At 44.5% G+C, this 21,090-nt stretch overlaps 1 protein-coding gene across 2 annotated transcripts in view; it reads right to left on the bottom strand.

The window, feature by feature from the left end:
* Positions 1–21,090, bottom strand: part of LOC147026585 (patatin-like phospholipase domain-containing protein 4) — a 56,988-nt gene that overhangs the window by 14,905 nt on the left and 20,993 nt on the right. For both annotated transcript variants that reach the window (XM_085882164.1, XM_085882163.1), the window contains one exon: positions 9,534–9,669. In XM_085882164.1, the coding sequence (XP_085738290.1) occupies positions 9,534–9,669 (136 nt within the window). The remainder of the gene's footprint in view (positions 1–9,533; positions 9,670–21,090) is intronic.

Below are 21,090 nucleotides of genomic sequence, written 5' to 3' on the forward strand. Positions count from 1 at the left end.
TTGGCCATCTCCACCAAATTTTGGAAACATGTTGGGGGGTACCTCTTCCTCCTCCCCCACACCCACAAGGGTGGGTTGAAGTCTTGCGATTTCCACTTGTACTTGTTTACTGATTCCTGCTGAAGGGAGGGGGTATTACTCCCCCCTCCCCCCCCCCACCTATAAAGGCATGCCTCTCAGAAGAAGCGGATGTTTCTGGTGTGAAATTCAGCAACAGGGTAGAAATGTTAAATTATATTTAGTATAAACACACCACTTGGATTATCTTGATCTGCCAAGGAATTGTTTGGATTGTCATTGTGTAACAGCGCATCTAATAGCCTATAACCTGATCGTGATATGAGAAGCTGGCAGGAAAGAGAAAGAAGAGAACATGTTTGTAAGAGGAATATTGTTATTGCTCGACTGGTGTTGTCACGAGGAAAGGACATTTGATCCTCAGAGCTGTTTTGCCTGTTGGAATGTGAGAAATATCTGAGAACCAGTGAGAACATCGCTCTCAGATGATATTGTTACGGTTGTGGAAATTCGCATTACACCATAAAGAGTCCTCAGCTGAGATATCTCGATAGGTCCATGTGTAGTTAGCCCAAACCCGTTGTATAGAGGGAATTTATGTGATTCATCCGGGCTGCGACGCTTTGAGTTAGCCATTTTTCTGTTCTTATTGTTATGTTGGTGCACAAAACAACAACGAACATCGCCACAACCAACATCTCCACGATCACTCCATTCACTCCACGACGCCAACAACCTCGACGCCAACAATCACTCCACTCACGCCACGACGCCACCTTCCACAACTGCGCTACCACCATCTTCACCAGTCGCCATTCATCGAGCATCGTGTGGTCACGATCTCCGCGGGACGGATGGAGGAGCGGAGTGGCAGCGGCAGCAACCAGTGCGTGAAGGGGCATCTTCTGCCAAGATCTCCCGCCCAAAACCGCCCGCGCAAACATCTCCCGCCCAAAACGCCCGCGCGAACATTTCCCGCTTGAATCTCCTTCCCCTCTCCACCGAAGTGAGGAGAGGGAGGAGGGGGGGGAGTGGCGTGTCCTCTCCCGATTCGCGGGTGCGCAATGTGACGCGTCCGAACGGGGCGGGGCACAGGGTGGAGAGAGGGGGAAGGACCTCCCTACAAAAGAGGTGGACAGACAGAGTTTCTGAGGGAATCGTTCGAAACCCAGGGCAGCTCGAAACTGAGAGGATCGTTCGAAACCCAGGGCAGCTCGAAACTGAGAGGATCGTTCGAAATGGAGAGTTCCAGAGAATAGCTCGAAACCGGGAATCGTTTTGTACTGGTCTCGTGTGTGCATCGCCTGTTCGGGTTCTTCTTCTTCTCTTTTGGTTCGGTTGTGCACGGGGCTTCTCGAGCCTGTCGGTGCCGTCCCTGGACGGAGCGCCTGCCATTCCCCACCCCGTCCGCACCGAGATAGCGGGCGAAACCCGATCGAGTTCCCCCCAAAACCCCGTCCGAACTGTCGGGCGCACGGCGTGAGATACGCGCGGCACGAGCTGGTCGGTGCACCACGCCAGAGGGACACGAGGCTGCGGTCGCCAAGGTGGACGACGCGCACAGGGAAGTCGCGACTTCCTTCCTTCTTTTGCTTTGGTGTAAATGTGTGTTGGCGCCGTCTGTGAAGTAAAACTGTTTTAAGTGTTGCCGTGTGTACGCGTATTCGGTTTTAACTCTATCTTTGCTTTATATGTGCATTTTGACTGTATGGCTGTGGATACGTGCTTGCTTTGTGTCTGTGTGTGTAAATAAAATGCTTGCTTGTTGAACTGTTTTCCCATTTCGCTTCGTCGTTTCTTTATTGAATCTCCATCTTGCATCACGTAAGGGGTTGGTAGTGGGTTTAAAATACCCGGTAATTAATCGGAACCGTCAAGGTCGACGATAACACCGCTCGGTTATCCCTGTAGTACGGAACGGGCCGCTCAAGCGGTTCGTGTCCGGAGTCGGCCTGTGGCGTGGTCCCATCCCTCGGCAGATTACCCGCGCGGGTACTTAGGTATATCGACTTTCGGTGATTTACCCTATCTCGCGCGGGTAGACTGAGGACTGGGTGGTGGTGGGGTTAAACCCCCACCCGTGACTGGCTCCGGGCAGTAGTTCCCGGAGGGTCACGACTGAATTGTCGGGCGACGTGCCGCGATTCGAGTTACGTGGCCGTTTGCACGCCGGCGGGCGCGAATTCGCAACAATATGATGATGATGTAGAGTGCTATCGCTGTCATAGATGTTACAAAGAGTGTCCGTGTCTGTCTTGTTGGAGCTGTTCTGTATATCATATGGACTGCAAAAAATTTAATTTTACACAAAAATTCTCCATTACTTACAATTAATATAAAAGACATGGTTGCTTGGACCGAACTCAATTCCTGTAGCTTCAAAGGAATAAAGTCTATAAACGTATATCATTGAATATAAACGCATCTTCACTTTCCTTATTTATTTATCCACGATGAGTACTCCATATGTTCTTCTTTGCACCTATTTATTCCTCCTCTTCTTCTTCTTATACTTCTTCACAAAAATTGTTTTCCAAAATGATCTCTCTCTCCTGCCACACTATTCTTCTTCTTCTTTTCTTCTTCTTTTCTTCTTCTTCTTTTCTTCTTCACAAAGATTCTTTTCCAAAACGATCTATCAGCTAAGTGCTTGGTCCTCCAACCGCACATACAACACCACCTTTCTCTCTGCAGGTCAGGTCAGGTCAGGTATGGGAGCATGCGCCAGACCAGCGCGTCGCTGCTTCCAGTTTCCGCCGGTTCTCCAGGGGCCTCCATCTGGCCATCCTCGAGGCAGATGCCTGGCCCATCCCCATCTCCTTGAGATGCCGATGAACCTGCTGCAACCAGGAGGCACGTGGTCGGCCCGTTGGCCTCCTCCACTCACGAGACTCCTTCGCTGAGAGAATCTGGTGAGCAGGATCAGCGTCAACAAAATGAGCCACATGTCCATACAGCCGCAGCTGACGCTCACGGACTATGCAGTTAACAAATCTCATTTGAGTCTCTCTCAGCAACCACTCGTTGGAAACAAAGTCCGACCAGCGATAGCCAATAATTTTCCGAAGAGACCTGGTACCAAAGGAATTAAGTCTCCATCTCAGATCCTTGGTCAGAGTCCAAGTCTCGCATCCATAGAGCAAGACTGGAAGCACCAAAGACCTGAAGACTCAGATTTCATCGTCTGCACAGGTACCGGCAGTGCCACACCCCATGATCCAGTGAATGCATGACTCCCCAGGCCAGACCCAGACGTCTATTGACCTCTGACTCACAGCCAGCAGAGACATGAATATCACTGCCAAGGTAAGTGAATCCCTCCACGACCTCAACATCCTCACCACAAAGAGGCACAGACAGGACAGCAGCATCCAGGATGTCATTGAAAGCCTGGATCTTAGTTTTGACCCAGGAAACCCGTAATCCCAGTGGCTCCGACTCCTCATTCAGCACCTTGAGGGCCCCCGAAAGGATCGCTAACGTCTCCGCAAAGATGACTGCATCATCTGCGAAATCAAGGTCAGAGATCTTGACATTCTCGAACGATGTACCACAGCTTGATCTCTCTGACATCCTCCCTAGAATCCAGTCCATACAAGTGCTGAAAAGTGTGGGGGCCAGTACACACCCCTGACGAACTCCAGTAACAACTGGAAATAAGTCAGAGATGGTACCACCACACTTCACAGCACTCTCAGTACCAGAGTAGAGTTCAGACATCAGATCGATCAGTTTTGGTGGCAGCCCACGAAGACCAAGAATCCTCCAGAGGGCATCCCAATTCACTGAATCGAACGCTTTACAGAGATCAACATAGGCTGCAAGCAGCCCCTGTCGAAACTCTTGACTGCGTTCGGTGAGGACCTGAAGAACAAGGATATGGTCAATCGTTGACCTCTTTGGTGTCAAGCCTGACTGCTCTGGACGCTGGTGCTCAAGCAGATGGTGGCGAACCCTATCAAGAATTATCCAAGCAAAGACCTTGCCCGGCACTGAGAGCAGCGTCACCCCTCGGTAGTTGTTGCAGTCTTGGCGATCACCCTTCCCTTTCCAGAGAGGGACAACAAGGCCCCTCTTCCAGTCAGATAGGATGATGCCTGTGTTCCAGGCAGAGCACAGAACTGCATGCACCAATATGAGTGCAGCATTTCCACCAGCCTTGAGAAGTTTCGCATGGATGCCACAGATCCCTGGAGCTTTACCCCATTTCAACCGGTTCACCGCAGCCTGTGTTTCCACAAGCGAAGGTGAACCACAGTTGATTGGAGTGTCAGCAACAGGGATGGTAACACGCCTGACTTCCAACTCGACAGCTGGTGGATCAGCCTGGTACAACCGCTCAAAGTAACCGGCCCAGCGGACTTTCACTTCAGACTCCTCTGTCAAGAGCCGACCACCCTCTGCGCTAACTGCAGTACACCGAGGAATGGGCTTGGATGAACGCAATGTGCAAATTCCCCTGTAAGCAGGACGAGAATCACTTGACCACAGGTGATGCTCTACCCCCTCACAGATTCCTCGCACATAGGCCTCCTTGTCCACCCTTAGCGCTCGTGCAGTTTTACGCCTCAGCTCCCTGAACAGCTCAGCTCTGCTATTCAGCCTGGCCCTGTGACTCTGGTCAATTGTATCCAGTGTCCCTTGAGAGACAAAATTCTTCTTTGCCCTATGGTGAGTTCCAAGGCATCCACCGGCAACATCAAGGACGGTTGTCTTGAAGGCACTCCACAACTCTTCAGGACCTCCCAAAGCCCCCAGACCCCAAAAATCTCCACTCAGCCTGTTCGCAAACTCCTCAGCTACCCTCTCATCCTTGAGCTTGCCAACATCCAGCCTCGGCTGGGATGGTACCATTCTCCTGGATTTAAGGTGCAACTTCAGAGTTCCTCCAACAAGCCGGTGGTCAGTATTGAGGAACTGAGCACTCCGGTCGACCCTGCAGTTCTGGATCATCCTCCAGCGACCATCAACGAGGACGTAGTCAATCTCCTTTGCCACACCGCCAGCGTTGGAATACCAAGTCCAGCGATGAGCTTGTGGGCGCTGAAACCACGAACCAGCCACCCTAAGTCCATGACTTCTTGCAAAGTCAAGGAACTTAGTGCTATTCTGGTTCATAGTTCCTGACCCATGGGGACCAACACACGTCTCATAACCATCCCTATCAGTTCTAGTCAATGCATTGAAATCCTCCAAGACTAGAAGTGTATGTCGTCTGGGGCACTGATCAACCACAGACTCGAGCGTAGCAGAGAATGCAGCCTTCACAGTGTGATCACTCGCCTCAGTCGGAGCATAAACAGAGGGAAATGACACATAAGGAATCATGAATCCTTAGTCTCATAATACGCTCATTGACCGGTGTAACCTCAATTATCATTGGAGTCAGCTTATTGGACACAGCCACAGCAACTCCTTGGGAATGGTAACCATCAGAGCGACCAGACCAATAGTAGGTGTAACCACCCACCATGATCTTGCCCCAATCCGGTTTCCGAACCTCAGAGAGAGCTGCAATCCCGATGTCCAAACGCTTTTGCTCAGATGATAACAGAGACAGCTGATCATCCTTTCTTCAGGATAGGACATTCCAGGCACCCACCCGAAGGGACCGCCTAAGGTTAACCCAAGGAGACCGCCGTCTGGTGGATGACACCTCAGCACCACTCCGACACACTCTCCCGCAATCTGACCCAGGAATGTTACCCCATGGTTTCCCTCCTTTCATCAAAGATTCTTCCCACCCATCCCATGATCTTTATCTCCCTTTGTCGAATCTGGGAATTTGGAATTGGCATCCCTCCACATCATGTCCCATATTTCCGTCCCCCCATCCCACCCCCACCCCACCCACTCAAAGCTTCATGTCCCCACTTTCTGCATCCCTCCATTGCAAAAAAATGTTATGTAGAAATTCAAGAGAACTCGGTAGTTTGACAATAGGCAATAGTACAAATTCTACAGAATATTTTTACAATGTCCTCCCCCACCCACTCAATGGTTCCATCTCACCCCACTACCTCAATGCTTCTTCTTCACTCAACCCACTCAAACCTTCCCCTGCATCCCACCCACTCAAACATTCCCCTTCACCCTGTCCTCTCAAAGCCTCAACCTCACCCTGCACCCCACAAAGACCACCCCCCTCCCCTACCTGTCCTGCACCCTCCCCTGTCCCTATTGTGTGGACCTCAAACATCTGAGGTGTCCGCTTCAACCTAACAGATCCCCCAAAGCCAGGCCGTGGTCGATAAACTGGACATCATCTGTTTAACAAAATCCTTGCTCCCACAGGACATCTGTGACTCATTATTGTATCTCTCCCTGGCTATTGTTTCTTCCAATTTGAAAGTCCTGAACCCCACCCCAGCAGCAGAGCTGCACTTTACATCAATAACTCAATTTCTCACGGCCCTGTACTTATCTTGCACCTCTGAACCCCCAAGAGTACCTTTGGTTGTGACTTCCCCTCCGCTTCCAACAATGACGACTCCATCTACATTTCTCTCAGGCATGGACAAACTTTTAACCACTCAGCCCAACTCTCTCTCTTCCTCATATGTCGTGATTTCAATTATCACCATGAAAATTGGCTGGATGTTGGTACCTCTATCATCAGCCATGGCACTTCAGCAAAGGACGTCTGTGACTCCATGGGACTGACTCAATCTGTGAACATTCCAACGCAGATTTCTCCGGATGGCAAATCCTCCCTTCTGGTGCTTAGTGATGGCAAACTTCCCTGAAAATGTCTCCTGCTCTTCCCGTGCTCCAATTGGTTCATCTGATCATATATATGCTTGTGAAAGTCAATATCTCTCTGGCTATTCTCAGAGCTGCCTCAGCACCAGCGAGTCTGGCAAACTGGCAGGGACATCAGGCAGCCATCTCACTTCAGGACTAGTCTCCTATAATCTGCTGCCCCTGATATTGAACAAAGCCTGGAAATTCTTCCCTTCCCTGACAAAGCCTGGGAACAGAAATCTGCTCTCTCTGACATACAGATCCATCCCATGTCGTCTTCAGTTATCCTACCCTTCTTCCTGCTGATAGTACACTGAATCCTGTGGTGAAGCAGTTGCTCTGAAATAACTTTTCTTTTCTTCCTGTAAAGCAAACCCCACCGAAGGCAATCTCCGATCATTCCACAAAGCCCGCAACAAGTATGTCTCCACTGTCAGGAGAGCCAGAAAAGAACATCTTTTTCTTTTTTTTCCAACATGGCTGCCATACCATGTGACCTATGATGTCATAATGATCATAAAAACATTCTACATGAGTAGTTGCACCTATGGGGGAAATTTCATGTCAATTAGACAAGCAGTTGCAGAGGAAATGAATTTAAAAGGGAATCACACATGGATGACTAGAGAAAAAAAAAGAAAGAACAGCCAGAAAAGATTGAACTTTCAAACTTGGCTCCCTCCTCTAAAATCTGGTGGTGCCTTGTTAAGTCTGTCTCTGGAGTATGCTCACCTTCCTTCCCTTCCCTCACTTCAAATAGCACCACAGCCAACTCTACTTTTGGGTTACTGACTTGATCTACTCTCGTAACCAATGTGGGGCTATAAATGGAATCCTTTCATCTCTTCTCCCTATTCAGGCTGGAATCCCCCAAGGCATTGTTCTGGGCACAGTCATATTCTTAATCTTCATCAACAATCTCACTGACTCTCTGGAAAATCCCCTTTTCAATTTTCTGATGACTCCACCATCTGCCATGGCACCCCTCATCCTTCAGACAGCAAGTCTGCAGATTTTTCCCTCCCTTTAGGCCTTGACAAAATCACAAGCTGGTTAAACAGTTGAATGTCTTTCAAGTCAAACAAATCTCACACTCTCACTATCTCTCTCTCTCTCTCGCTCTCTCCGAAAGGACCATATAGCAAATCCTCCCATGTACTTTCTTAACATTTCTCTTGAAGAAGTTCAGTCATTCAAACTCCTGGGTCTCACTATCAGCCATGACTTTCTTGGGCAAACCACATTTCAAAATTGGCCTCAAAAGCCAGTTGCCGACTGTGTATTCTGCGTCGTACAAAGTCCTTCCTTGCAACACCTGAACCCATGTACAAGGCCTTCATCCACAGCTTGATGGAGTACTGCTCTCCTCTGGGCTAGCACCCCTGCCTCACACATTGCTCAGCTTGTCGCCTTGGAAACCAAGGCCTTCAAGATTATTGGAATCTTCCGTGATGAAGCTGAGTTTATGGACCTATCACTTTCCCGTCGGTGGTCTCTCTGTCTTCTACCACCTCCTTTCTGATCTTGCACCCCCTGTTCTTTCTGTGCTTTGTTCCCCCAGGTTCCAGTATGGTGCACATGGTCTACCATCAACCCCTTCTGATGTAACTACCAAAACCCAGAATTACTGCTCACCCCCACTCATCTGTTTCTCATTTTTTTTCACACCTGTAGAACCAACTTCAACATTCTCTTCAATCTCATTCTTCCCTCCAGGATTTTAAGACAGAAGTTCACCACCATCTCAGATCATCTCCCATCCAAAACCATGATTTTCTTTTACATCTGTTAACCTCCCCCTCTCCCCCACTCCCACCAAACCCACCTCCTTCCAACTTTCCAGTTTTTACTTCCTGACTGTTTGCTCCTGTATCCATCTTGTCCACCCCATGCATGCTCTCCTACCACTCATCCCTCCTCATACACATTATTTGTCCAAGTTTCCCTCTATTTTGTCCTTCAACTCTGCTGTTGGTGTTCTCGTTCTCTCGTTCTCTCGTTCTCTCGTTCTCTCGTTCTCTCGTTCTCTCGTTCTCTCGTTCTCTCGTTCTCTCGTTCTCTCGTTCTCTCGTTCTCTCGTTCTCTCGTTCTCTCTCTCTCTCTCTCTCTCTCTCTCTCTCTCTCTCTCTCTCTCTCTCTCTCTCTCTCTCTCTCTCTCTCTCTCTCTCTCTCTCTCTCTCTCTCTCTCTCTCTCTCTCTCTCTCTCTCTCTCTCTCTCTCTCTCTCTCTCTCTCTCTCTCTCTCTCTCTCTGCTGTTCCTTTTGTTCTGTTGCATTCTAATCCATTCAGTGTTGTAGCTCTTCCATGAGCCTTGACTCTGTACAAAAAAAAATGCAAGGGGCTGTTGCGCATAAAGCTGCTAGCTTAACATTAAATGTACAAAAGTGGGCATAGCCATTGTGTATATAGCAACTCATCAAAACAAAGCACACCTTTGAAAATGTATGGGAAATTAGGGTGTCATTTGATGTGCCACAGCAGGAGGCACATCGTATGACTAATATCAATTTGCATACAATTTAACTTGGCAAACGATATTGCCTTCACAACCTGGATGTTCAGAAAGATTTAAAAGCAACCTCACAAGCAGCATGATACGAGAAGTCATCGAGACTCGACCATCACCCGAAGTGGAAAAATATGAGTAAAATATCCTTCAGCTGTGGCACCAAAAGAACTTGTCACAAAAATGTTGTGGCAATACAGTACTATTTTCCCTGATACCTGCTCTTAGTAGAGTATTGTGCTGAGACATAGCAGGGACTTCTCACCGTGATGAGCTCCTCTCGCGAGGAGAACCTGGACACGAGCTCATTGCGGCCACTCCATGCATTTGTGATGGACACAAACAGGCGTCCATCGGCTTTTTCATGTGCGTTGCTCAGAAGTAATTGTTCGATGCCCTCCCTGAAAAGCAAGCACAAAATACACACCATAAGATTGCAGGTCTAAATAATCCTACATATTTTCAGATGTCCATTTGTGGAATTTTCTCATTTTCTCAATATAGTTATTCAATCTCTTCAACCCCACCTTTCCCTCCAAGGCATAAAGTTGGGTCTGCATCGCCACATCCTCAATCTCTACTCATGATCTTTGCTATTCTAATTAATCCTTCTCTATACTTTTCATCTATTTGCCAGTTTCTATATTTCCTTCCCTCTTCTCTTTCCTCCTCCGTCATCCCCTTTACTGTGTCTAGATGTTATCCCATTGCAGGTGTGCTGTCTTCTTCCCTGTCACCTCACTCTTTCACGCGTCTGTATTTTGTATCCACAAAAGGTAATTGGTAAGGTCTTATGGACAAACATCTCTGACAAACGAACTATATATTATTGTGATCGAGGCATTCCTGCAACGTTCAAAGAAACTCCAGAAATGCTGACATTACCAGAGGAGCTTGCTTCCTAATTTTTGAATCAAACACCTCTTGTTTGTTACAACCTCATCTCAGCTTGATGCCATGGAAACCGAGGCCTTTTAAGATTATTGGAATCTCCCACGATGAAGCTGAGTCTATTAGTCGATCACTTCACCATCACAGACAGGTCGGTTGTTTGTCTGTCTCCTACCGCCTCCTTGCTGGTCTTGTACCCCCTGCTCTTTTCATGCTTTGTCCTCCTTTGCTCTTGTATTCAGTCAAGGCTTGTGAAAGAGCTAGAACGCTGAATGCATGTGTCCTCCCTTACCCCTAATTCCTCCCCACCCCCATTGTTTGTCCAAAGCTGCCTCCATCTTGTTCTTCCACTCTGCTGTTGGTATTTCCCTGCTCTATCAACTGTTCCTTGTGTCCTGATCTGTTCAGTGTACTAATATGAGCTCTTCCACAAGCCTCAACTAGGTATACAAAAAAAAACATGCTCCTCAGGTTAGGGGAATGTTTTTAATTAATGAAATGAGCACAGTTACAAATTTATTGCCACACTTTCCACATCCGAAAGACACATCAGGAAATTGTTGTAAGTAGAACTAGAACGGCACTCTTCGACATCGCGACCTCGACCGATATCCTTCCGCCCACATAATTACATCATTATACATAATAGTACCAAGTTTGATTTAAATCCCTTCAGCTGTTCTCAAGTGTCACATTTGTACGTGACATGACCTCTGACCTTTGACCTCTTCATTCCAAAATCTAATCAGTTAATCTTTGCATCATAATATATACTTACTAGCGATACCCGTGTACATGCACGGAATAGCAGTACAACATAGCTGGTAGCAGACGACAGACCGTACATAGGGAATGACAAAAATACGCATTGTGCAAAATGCAAGTGGTACTATGGAACGCCAAGACTTCCCAAACATTGTCGGCAGGTCCGCTAAGTGCCACAGCAATTTCATAGGGATCGTGTGACGGCTAGCCGAGTTTTTAGTGTGCAAGATTTGTATTATAATAGAGATATCACTGGTTCAAGTTTAAGTTTGGTTTGGTTTTGTAAGTTTGGTCAAAATCCCATCACTGGTTCACAAGTTAGCGCAGTAAAAAAAATTGGTACCGAACGGGACTTCTGACCTTTGACCTCATGACCCCATAATCGAATCAGTTTATCTTTACAATGTTATACATACTTGTACCAAGTTTGACTTAGGTCCCTTTAGCAGTTTAGCCGTTCTTAAGTTATCACGGGAAAGAAAACGTATCATGGAAGCACGGACGGACAGACAGATGGACAACATGAAAACAACATCTACAGAGGAAGGCCACAATCCATTGAATAACTCAAAGCAACAATTATATCAATGAACCAATATGGGGTATATCGGATACGGACGGACCGATATGGGGTTTCATCATAAAAATGAAACCCCATATCGGCCTACAGGAAAGAATAACAGGCAATTAAGAATTATGGTTTTATTTTGCTGAGAAAAATAGCTAGGCCTTTTGAAACCTGTCTGTATACGAGTTTATACGAGAATTGTTTACTTATGACTCTTTGGCATCAATATGATATGCCCCACAGTGCATAGCATGTGTAACCAAAAGGAAATTGGTCTCCGAGCTATGTACAGTAACCTATTTGCAAGGATGATGTCACAGGAAGAGCTTGTTTGTTGTTGGTCTGCCTGAAAGGAGAACTGTTGAAAGACTGGGGTGGTACGCTACAATGGAGATTAGTGATCTGCATTGAACAACCCACGCATAAACATCAGCGTTACTCTCGGTTTAAGTTGTGAAATAAAAGTGCTCCCACTGCTGTCCAGTTTCTTATCTTGTCCCGTTTGTCTCTGTTGTCAGATGTTGTTGCATCACTTTGGTATTTACCTGGACAGATCTTTCTGTGGGAGGGGTAACAGTGTCCATTTCCACTCTTGGTGTAATTAGTGCAGAGATTCAGAATTTGTCAAGGGTACCAGCACATATTGGCCTCCTATTTTCAAGAGGTACCGTAAGATCTTTTTTAATGTTCATAAGCGAGTACTGGGCTGTGAGCACATGACAAAGCCGGGTTAGCATCCCTTTGGAGAGGATGACGTTCTTCATGACGCAGCATCAGACAACAGTTTATAGTTAGACTAGCATAACCCGCGCTCTGCGCGACATGTTGGGTTGGGTGTGTTTGAGAAAGGAACTGATGCAGAGTATCAATAGTAATTTTACTTTAATGCAGTAAGTGGAATACGATTTCACTGTTTCAGAACCATTTTATTTACTTTTTTTTTGTACCATGCACCTCATATGGTCTTTGAGATAATGTAAGCCGAATATCACGTTACTCGAGCGCAGAACAAAGTCGAAGATAGCGCGACACGAAACCACAAACTCGGAAATAATATATAAGATGCTCCTTTTCTCTGGATCAAACTGAGACTGGACTCCGTCAAAGACATGTATACCAACTACATGAGTTCTCCCATCAAGGCTGCTGTACAAATGATGATTTCCCCTCATGTATATTAAATTTTTTTCATTTTATTGTGTGGCATCTGAGCTCATGTAGGACATTTTATGGAAATCCAATGATAGTTAAATAATGGAGGGCAAAAGTGAACATTTTACATTGGGCTCACGGGTGGTGAAAGTTATGAAATAAACAGCTATCAAAGGCATTGCTGTAAAACTTTGTTCATGTGTGTTTTCAAAGGGTGTTGTGACCTAATATTTCAAGAACTTCATATATTTTCATTTCTCTGGATAAAACAATTGAATATTATTAGTTATTCAAGACAAATCTATTCACTAGTCAATGAGAAAGACAAACCTAAACATTGATGATGTCACATTTCCAAAACTGGAAAAGCAGTTCAACAATAGGGACAGCACTATATGTTGATATAGCGCAAGCATGGTTGGCCAGGTGGCCTCCTGCGTCAAAGTTCCTTGTATATCTCTGTAACAATTAGCTGTTACCATCATGGGGTGTCTCAAGAAGTTCACGGCAAGGCAAGAATTAATAACGTGCCAGTTCACAGCACCTCTGAGAAGAGGGAAGGCCTACCCTACTCTACCTCGTGACCATTTTCTATATCTCCCCCATCCTCTTGCCTCGTCACAGGGTGGCCCCCAAAAATATAACCCATACTATTGGTTCACGAGTCAGTAAGTGACCACTATATTCGTTATGGGTGTGTGTCTGTCTGTCCCGAGCACAGCTCCGTGGGTTTTCATCCGATCCTGATAAAATTTCGGTGGGAGGTTTATATCATGATCTAGTTGTGTTTTCCTGAGAATGGGCGTGGTGTGCCCATTATGGGCGGAGCCACTCCCAACAAACGTGTTTTTAGGGGGTAGCCGATTTCAAGTTACATCTTCTCCGAGGGGGTTTGTCGAATCTGGCAGGGGTTTCGGTATTTGGTTAGCCCAATGGCACCTTCATAGCCCCACGGAGCTCGATTTTTCATTTTCGCCCCAAGGTCAAGGTCACAAGGTCACGAACTTAGAAAATGTCAAAAAAAAAAAATCAATAAATTGGGCATCGAACTCCTCGGGTTTTCAACTGTTTTGAATGAAAGTTGGTATGCAAGTCGTGCTCTTAGAGTACGACAACTTTCATTTACGTTTTTCCGAATTCCAGCCAGTTTGCCCATGGCATCCCCTCGAAGGTCAAAAAATAAAAAAGGCGAACCGTGTACATTGCTCGTGAACCATCGCCGTCTCCAGACTTGTGTAATATAAATCGTCATTTATCACTCAAATGGCACAATATTCGGCACAGATTACCTTGAATAGGCCAGGAGTGACTGTGCTTAGATGTGCTGACATGACATACTCCAAATGTTTACCACAGCACTGCAAGCACACTTGGATTGGACGGGCAAAATGGTTAATCGCTGACGCATTCCACTGTTGGAATTAAGCGAATTTTATTGATAATTGTTGCTTTGAGTTATTAATTGGATTGTGGCCTTCCACTGTAGATGTTGTCCTTCAGATATCCCCAAAGAGAAAAATCTGACGGTGACCGATCTGCTAAGTGTGGGGCCAAATCAACAGCAAGTCTTCGACTGATGACTCTGTCACCAAAATACATGTTGTGCCTATTCAGTGAATCATTTAAAGTGTGGGGAGTGTCTCCATCCTGTTTAAACCATTGTTCCTCTCTCAAAACTCCCTTCGACTGCTTCGGGCCTTTGTCAGCCTCAAACCAGAAAGGGTCGAAATTTCCATATTTACCGATTGCGACCCAGGCAATGCATTTTTCTGAGTGGAGAGGTTGCTCGAGCACTGTGTTCGGGGGTGTTGATTCCCATTATATGCAGTTCTTGGAGTTCACATGTCCATAAAATAGGAAATAGCCTCATCAGAAAGCCAGACATTGTCAAGGAAGTTAGTCTTTTCTTCAATCTTGTCTGCAAACCACTGGCACAGTGTCAATCTTTTCTGCATATGGGATGCAGTCAGTTTGTGTTTCATCTGAATTTGGTATGGATACAGTTTCACATCGTGGATGAGAATTCTTCTCACTGATTCATGTGAAATTCAAATGTCTTGACTCCAATGTCCAAGATATTTAGTTGGGCCTCCACACACTAAATCACAAACAAGGTCAATGTTCTCAGGAGACCTTACATGTTGAGGATGTCCCGAATACGTTGGTCCTCCAGCAGTTTTACTGTTGAGATTTGCGACAGTGCCTTTTTCTCTGAATTTTTTTGAACCTGGCATATATCTGCGAATTTCAGGATGAGTTAAATTTGATTCGAGTCTTCTTCTTGGAGTCTTCTTTAACTCTTCTTGTTGGAGTTTTTAAGAAAAATGTTTTTTTTTTTGGCCTTTGTCTAATTTTGCCTTTTAAAAAAGAAAAAGTATTTTGCATAATTGTCCATGGCATCTTTAAAAAGGAAAGAATTGTGGCCAACTTTCATAGTCTGTCTTGTGGTTCATTCTTCTTCAATCACTTGATAAAACAAGAGGTCGTCATTAGTAAGACGGAAGATATTGGACAAAAGGTGGATTCCATATTTTTGAGTCACCCTGTACTACTCCTTCGAGTGTCTGTGTCCTGAAGAGACAGTTTAAGTACGGTCGGCATCATCCATATTTGTCTCGGTTATGTGTGTACCGACGGGTTCTTTTCATTCTTTGTGACTGTTCTAGCATGTCCCCTCCCCATCATAAATTAATTAAACCATTATTTTCCATTTATTTGCTGTGGTTATTGGGATTTTCTTACGTACCTCAGCATCATAATTTCTTCTTGGGGAAAATAATCACGCTAAAATCTTGGCACATGATTTCCATTGTAACAGTAATTCCCACGCTCGTGATACATACATTTGAGCAAATCCCCTCCTGCGCAGGCCAAACTGTGGAGTTTATCCCCAGCGAGGCCGTATAGTTCTTTCTATTGTTCCTTTTGGCAAGACCAAGTCCCATTGCAATATATATTTACCTTCGTCTCACCCCAAAGGGGATGTGAGACTATTGCAATGGTGTGTGTGTGTGTGTGTGTGTGTGTGTGTGTGTGTGTGTGTGTGTGTGTGTGTGTGTGTGTGTGTGTGTGTGTGTGTGTGTGTGTGTGTGTGTGTGTGTGAGAATGTCTATATATTTTTGCTTTAACAATGGTTTTCTCAGCAACTGCTTGTCCATTCGATGCAAAATTTTAAAAATTGGGGAGAGACTCCCTATGGAGACTATTTATTGCTAATTCTGACGTAATAGGTCACATGGTATGGCAACCACATTGGATTAAAGGTAAAAATTTGGACATTATTTTCTTCAAAACCACAAAACGAAAAATAATTGAAACTTGGCATATGTCATCAACTCGCCGTGGGGTGTACAGTGTGATAATGATGACACCATCAGTGAAGTGGTATTCCAGCCACAATTGGTGGAATTGCAATTCTTATCTAAAAAATCTGAAATTTCATATATCCGATCGATGACCGGATGTAAATGAAGAATTTAATGTATGACGTTCATAACCCATTCCAACAAACTATGTGACATAATCAGGTGCATGGATGATACGGGTATGTGGATCACGATAGCAGTGAGCCACAATAGTGGCGTGTTCAGTTAACGATGGTACCTATTTTTGTTCAGAATGAACACGTGAGGTGAGACTATGCACGCTACAAGTGCCGTTCTAGTTTATAATGGAGTTATATCTGAGTATTTACCTCATGATACTGTGAGCCAGATTTCCTGTTTCTTCAATATACTTGCTCAGTCCGTCCATTGTCCACTGTCCTTGTCGTTCATGTAAAAGCGCACGATGTCTCCTGAATATTTTGTCCAGAAAATGTGTTCAAAAGCCTCAATGAACCTTCGAATTTGTAACAAAACAAACAAAAAAAAAAACCAAAAAAAACATGGAGGCACCATTGACATATTGTGTCTGATGCAATAGTTAGTTCCATCTCAACTTTATTAAATTTTGGAGAAACTGATTGATATGAAATAATTTTGTTTGATTAATAGTCATATTTCAAACATAAAATAGCTTCAAGTAACCTATCAACATATACAAGCTGCTGCTACGTTTTATGTTATGAACTGTACAACTGCATGCAGTACAACAATACAAAGCACATAGACATTGTCACGTGCCATTGTACTCTTATCCCATTTCACATTCGTCATCACTAAATGGCTCAGATAAAATAACACGCACATCTCCAACTCTGCCCTCGGGCATCTCCATGGCTGTCGATGCATTGAGACTTCACCATGATTACCCAAAATGCATAATTGTCCATTTTTTGGCCGAAGCTGGAGAGTTAATTTTCTTTTGGGAACGAGACAATTTACCTTGTTTTGTGTCCTTTTACATGTTTACCAATGTTTACCTGAACAGATCATCCCATACTATAGCGGTGCTGTCTGCTTGAATCCAGTCGTGCACAATGTCAATAAACATAGTGAATGAAAAAACAAACAAACAAAGATTTATATAAATTCAGATAAGCATAAATAAACTGAACTCAACTCCTTGGTTTATCGAATGTATATATATATGAAATTCATTTCCAATTTGGACAGGTATTTTGGCTTAACTGACTCAGCGTTCATGGTGCAGTGGATATGCGCCACCTACTGTTCATGAAACAGAATACACACAAGGAAGTTTGGCACAGGAGAAGGCCATTTGGCCTATCATGCCTGTGCTGCACCAACCCCAGGATCAACACCTGTCCACGGTCAAGACATTGACAAGTGTACCTATCAAATTCCAATTTAAACTGATCCACCTCCTCCACTGACACTACCTTTTCAGGGAGAATATTCCACGCATTAACCACTCTCCGACTGAAACACCCCATCCAACCTCTCATCTTCTTTACCCTCGAGCCATGGGCCCTGGTCCTAATGACATCAACTCTGCTGAAAACCTCCACTCCACCTTTCTTATCCACATCCTTCATTACCTTAAACATCTCCATCAGATACCCATGCAATTGCCTCCTTTCCAATGTATAAAGCCATCTCATTCAACCGTTCCTCGTAGCTCAGTCGAGCTCGCCCGAGAATCAATCTAATATCTCTTCAGTGTTCCCTCTCAGTGGCAGCTATGTCCTTCCTTAGATGTGGTGACCAAAACTGTATGCAATATTCTATATGAGGCTTCATTAAATTCCTAGTGTTAACACTACCTCTTTTGATTTACAAGTACACACTCCCTATGGGAGAGACAGGAAGGGTCATGTTGTTATCCTCTCTGGGGTATATACAGTGCCTATAGAAAATCTACACCCACTTTCAAAATTTTCACCTTTTGTTGCCTTATAGCCTGGAATTAAATTGCATGATATCAGACTTTTTCCACCTTTATTCACATCGTATTTATTTTCACATCATAACCCACAACTTCCAAGTAAAAAACAAATTTGACAAATTTCATAAGATTAATTAAAAATACAAAACAAGAATACCTTGGTTGGATAAGTGGCCACCCCCCTGAGTTAATACTTGGTGGAAGCATCTTTGACAGCAATTACAGCTATGAGTCTGTTAGGATAGGTCTCTACCAATGAGGCCTTTCAAAAACTCCTTGGTGCTCATGGTTGAGTCTTTGCTGTGAAATGCACTACCCAGCACAGGAAACCTACAAGAACAGCTGATTTTATTCTGAAATAATCAGAATCACTACAATTTAACACAGGTGGAGGCCAATGAACTTTGTGTGTGATTTTGAAGGTGATTGGTTATTCTTGAGGTAATTTACAATTGCTATTATAAGAGAGGTGGACACATATCGAACCAAGATATTCCAGTTTTGTATTTTTAATGAATTTCCTGAAATTTGTATAATTTGTTTTTCATTTGGAAGTTGTGGGTTATGATGTGTAAATAAAGGTGGAAAAAGTCTGATATAGTGGAAATTAATTCCAGGTGGCAAAGCAACAAATGGTGAAAATTTTTCAAGGGGGTGTAAACTTTCTGGAGGCACTGTATATTATAGTAGATCTAGTCTCAGGTCTGTTCTTTTGTAGTGGACATGATAAGCAGAGAATGCCTCAAGGATTTCGAGGATTCCTCCAGATTTCCTTCAGTTTTGTGTTAAGCAGCAGTAGTACATGCGACTGTGTAAAAAGTTAATCATACATGTTTGTGGTTTATAATATTTTCCTTCTGGTAGGCCTCTTCTTCTTCCTCATTTACAAGCCCCCCAAAACGCCATGATAACCTATTTATTCACTTAACACAGCGTTTGTTCAAGGAGGAAAAACCCCTTGGGGAGAGGGGATATTATGAGTATCAATATTGTTTTGTAATAATATTAATGTTATGCTATTATCATTGGTGATGTTATTAGTTTTGTTTTTGGAAGCAGCCTTGTAAAAATGACACGATTAGCGAGCTTAACACAGATATACACCTTAGCATGAACTTCACCGAAGACGGAAACCCCCCTTGGGGAGGGAGGGGGGCAAATGAAGTCACTACAACCTCCATCGTGTGACCCTTCGTCATTCTGTCAAGTTTGGTTGAGATTGGATAAGTAACGACCGAATGTTTCCCAGTCAAAAAACCAGACAGATAGATTGACAGAGAGACACCAAATTGCATATTTCAGCATAATGATCATTTATGCCCCTACGAATACAACCTAAAGCCCTGTTAGCTTTACCTATAACTGCCTGGCACTGTTCTCTTTGCTTACCCCCATTTCTATTACTACCCCCAGATCCTTCTCCTGTGTAGCACGTTCCAGGACTGGAAATAAATTTTAGTTTTTTGGGCTTAAATAGACAATGAACGCTCCAAATATGATGTATGCCCATGATGCTGTTTCTAGTGTTCTGATGTAAGGGATATTGTTTGAAGGATTGATGTTGGAAAGAAGGAAGGGAGAGAGGGAACGAAGAAGGAAGAAAAAAGGCAAATGTTGGGTTGACGTGCAGTGGCTGTGGGGTGTTTGAATGAAACCTGTCTGACATGAACAACGGTTCGGTTTCCTGGTGTGGAACAACATCATACTGTTATATTCACATTTGGTAAATTATATTACATTATTATTTTTATTATTATTTACACAACGCCTGCAGTGAAATTCCTTGTGAATCCATGTAGATGACTACATTAAATTATTATTTGCACAATTATTATTTACATTTTGTTCATTGTCCAAAAGAGATGAAGTAGAGTTGGAAGGAAACAGATTACTTTGAAACCCACTTTTTGTTGTGAGGAAAGGGATGCAATTAATAAATAATTCTATACAATGAGAATAAAAATGAATCTAAATAAACTAAGGCGCCTCACTCTGGACTCAGTCACAGATGGGGGAAGGGAACAAAAACCGGGGGACTCAGCTCTGGCGGCAGCGGGGGCGATGAGGACGACGAGGTGAGCAGACGATGGGCAGGATGATTATCAGGGACAATGCGGTGATGGGCAGGATGACAAACAGGCTCTAGGTGATGAACACAGGCACAGGTGATGTTGGCTTAGCACACAAGACTAACTCCTCAGAGAAAGCTCAGAGTTTATTCTCCTCAGCAGGCTTTTTCCACATCGTGTTCCCCGTTCTCCTCAGACCAACTCTCACCCCCGATTTCCCAACTGCCCGATTAGCTTCTCCCTCTTCTCCCCAGGCAACACTCCGCCTCCTTGATAGGCATCTATTACTCCGCCACTGAAGGCGTTCATCGCTCCGACCCTTGGGAGGTGACGAACACTACTCCCCTCGCTCTCATGCTGAGTTTCCCGGCACCCCCCAGTAGAGGTTGACGTCGAAGTTATACGCACAATTTCCTTAACCATAATCCCTATTACCATGCACCACCCCCTGTATGCAAACAAGACAATTCTTAAGCTAACATTTCCCTACTTACACATCGAGATGCCTAACTACTTGTACATGGACCATGCTATTCTATACATTCCTATCTAACCCCCCTCCCCCTCGCCCCCTGCAAACGTAACAGTATTAACAGCCGAAACTCAACTTCTTGTTTCCCATGATGGTTAGCACACCTCAATCAATGTTTTGTTGGTTTCATCTATTGTTCTACCTTGAAACCATTTTTGTCTATTTCAATATCCTAAATGTATTCATCCATATCACAAAGTTAACTGCGAGAATGAAATATCTTCATGGCACTTCAATTAATTATTCATTGCAATGCTTCATTCCAACTTGCTCCAAGGTGTGAGATTTTCATTTCGTGAAAAACTCTCAACTCAGTCTTTTGTAGAAATTGCATTGGGAACAAGACATACTGAAACAGGAACAGCTCAGGAAAATATATCTCTCTTTCTCTCTCTCTCTCTCTCTGACTCTCTCCCTCTCTCTGACTCTCTCCCTCTCTCTGACTCTCTCCCTCTCTCTGACTCTCTCCCTCTCTCTGACTCTCTCTCTCTCTCTCTCTCTCTCTGACTCTTTCTTTCTCTCTCCCCTTCCGTCTAACAAGCCGAGTGTTCGTAAG

The sequence above is a fragment of the Eptatretus burgeri genome, chromosome 5 (assembly GCF_056783735.1).
Source record: "Eptatretus burgeri isolate ZD-2024b chromosome 5, Ebu_testis_v1, whole genome shotgun sequence".
NCBI lineage: Eukaryota > Metazoa > Chordata > Myxini > Myxiniformes > Myxinidae > Eptatretus > Eptatretus burgeri.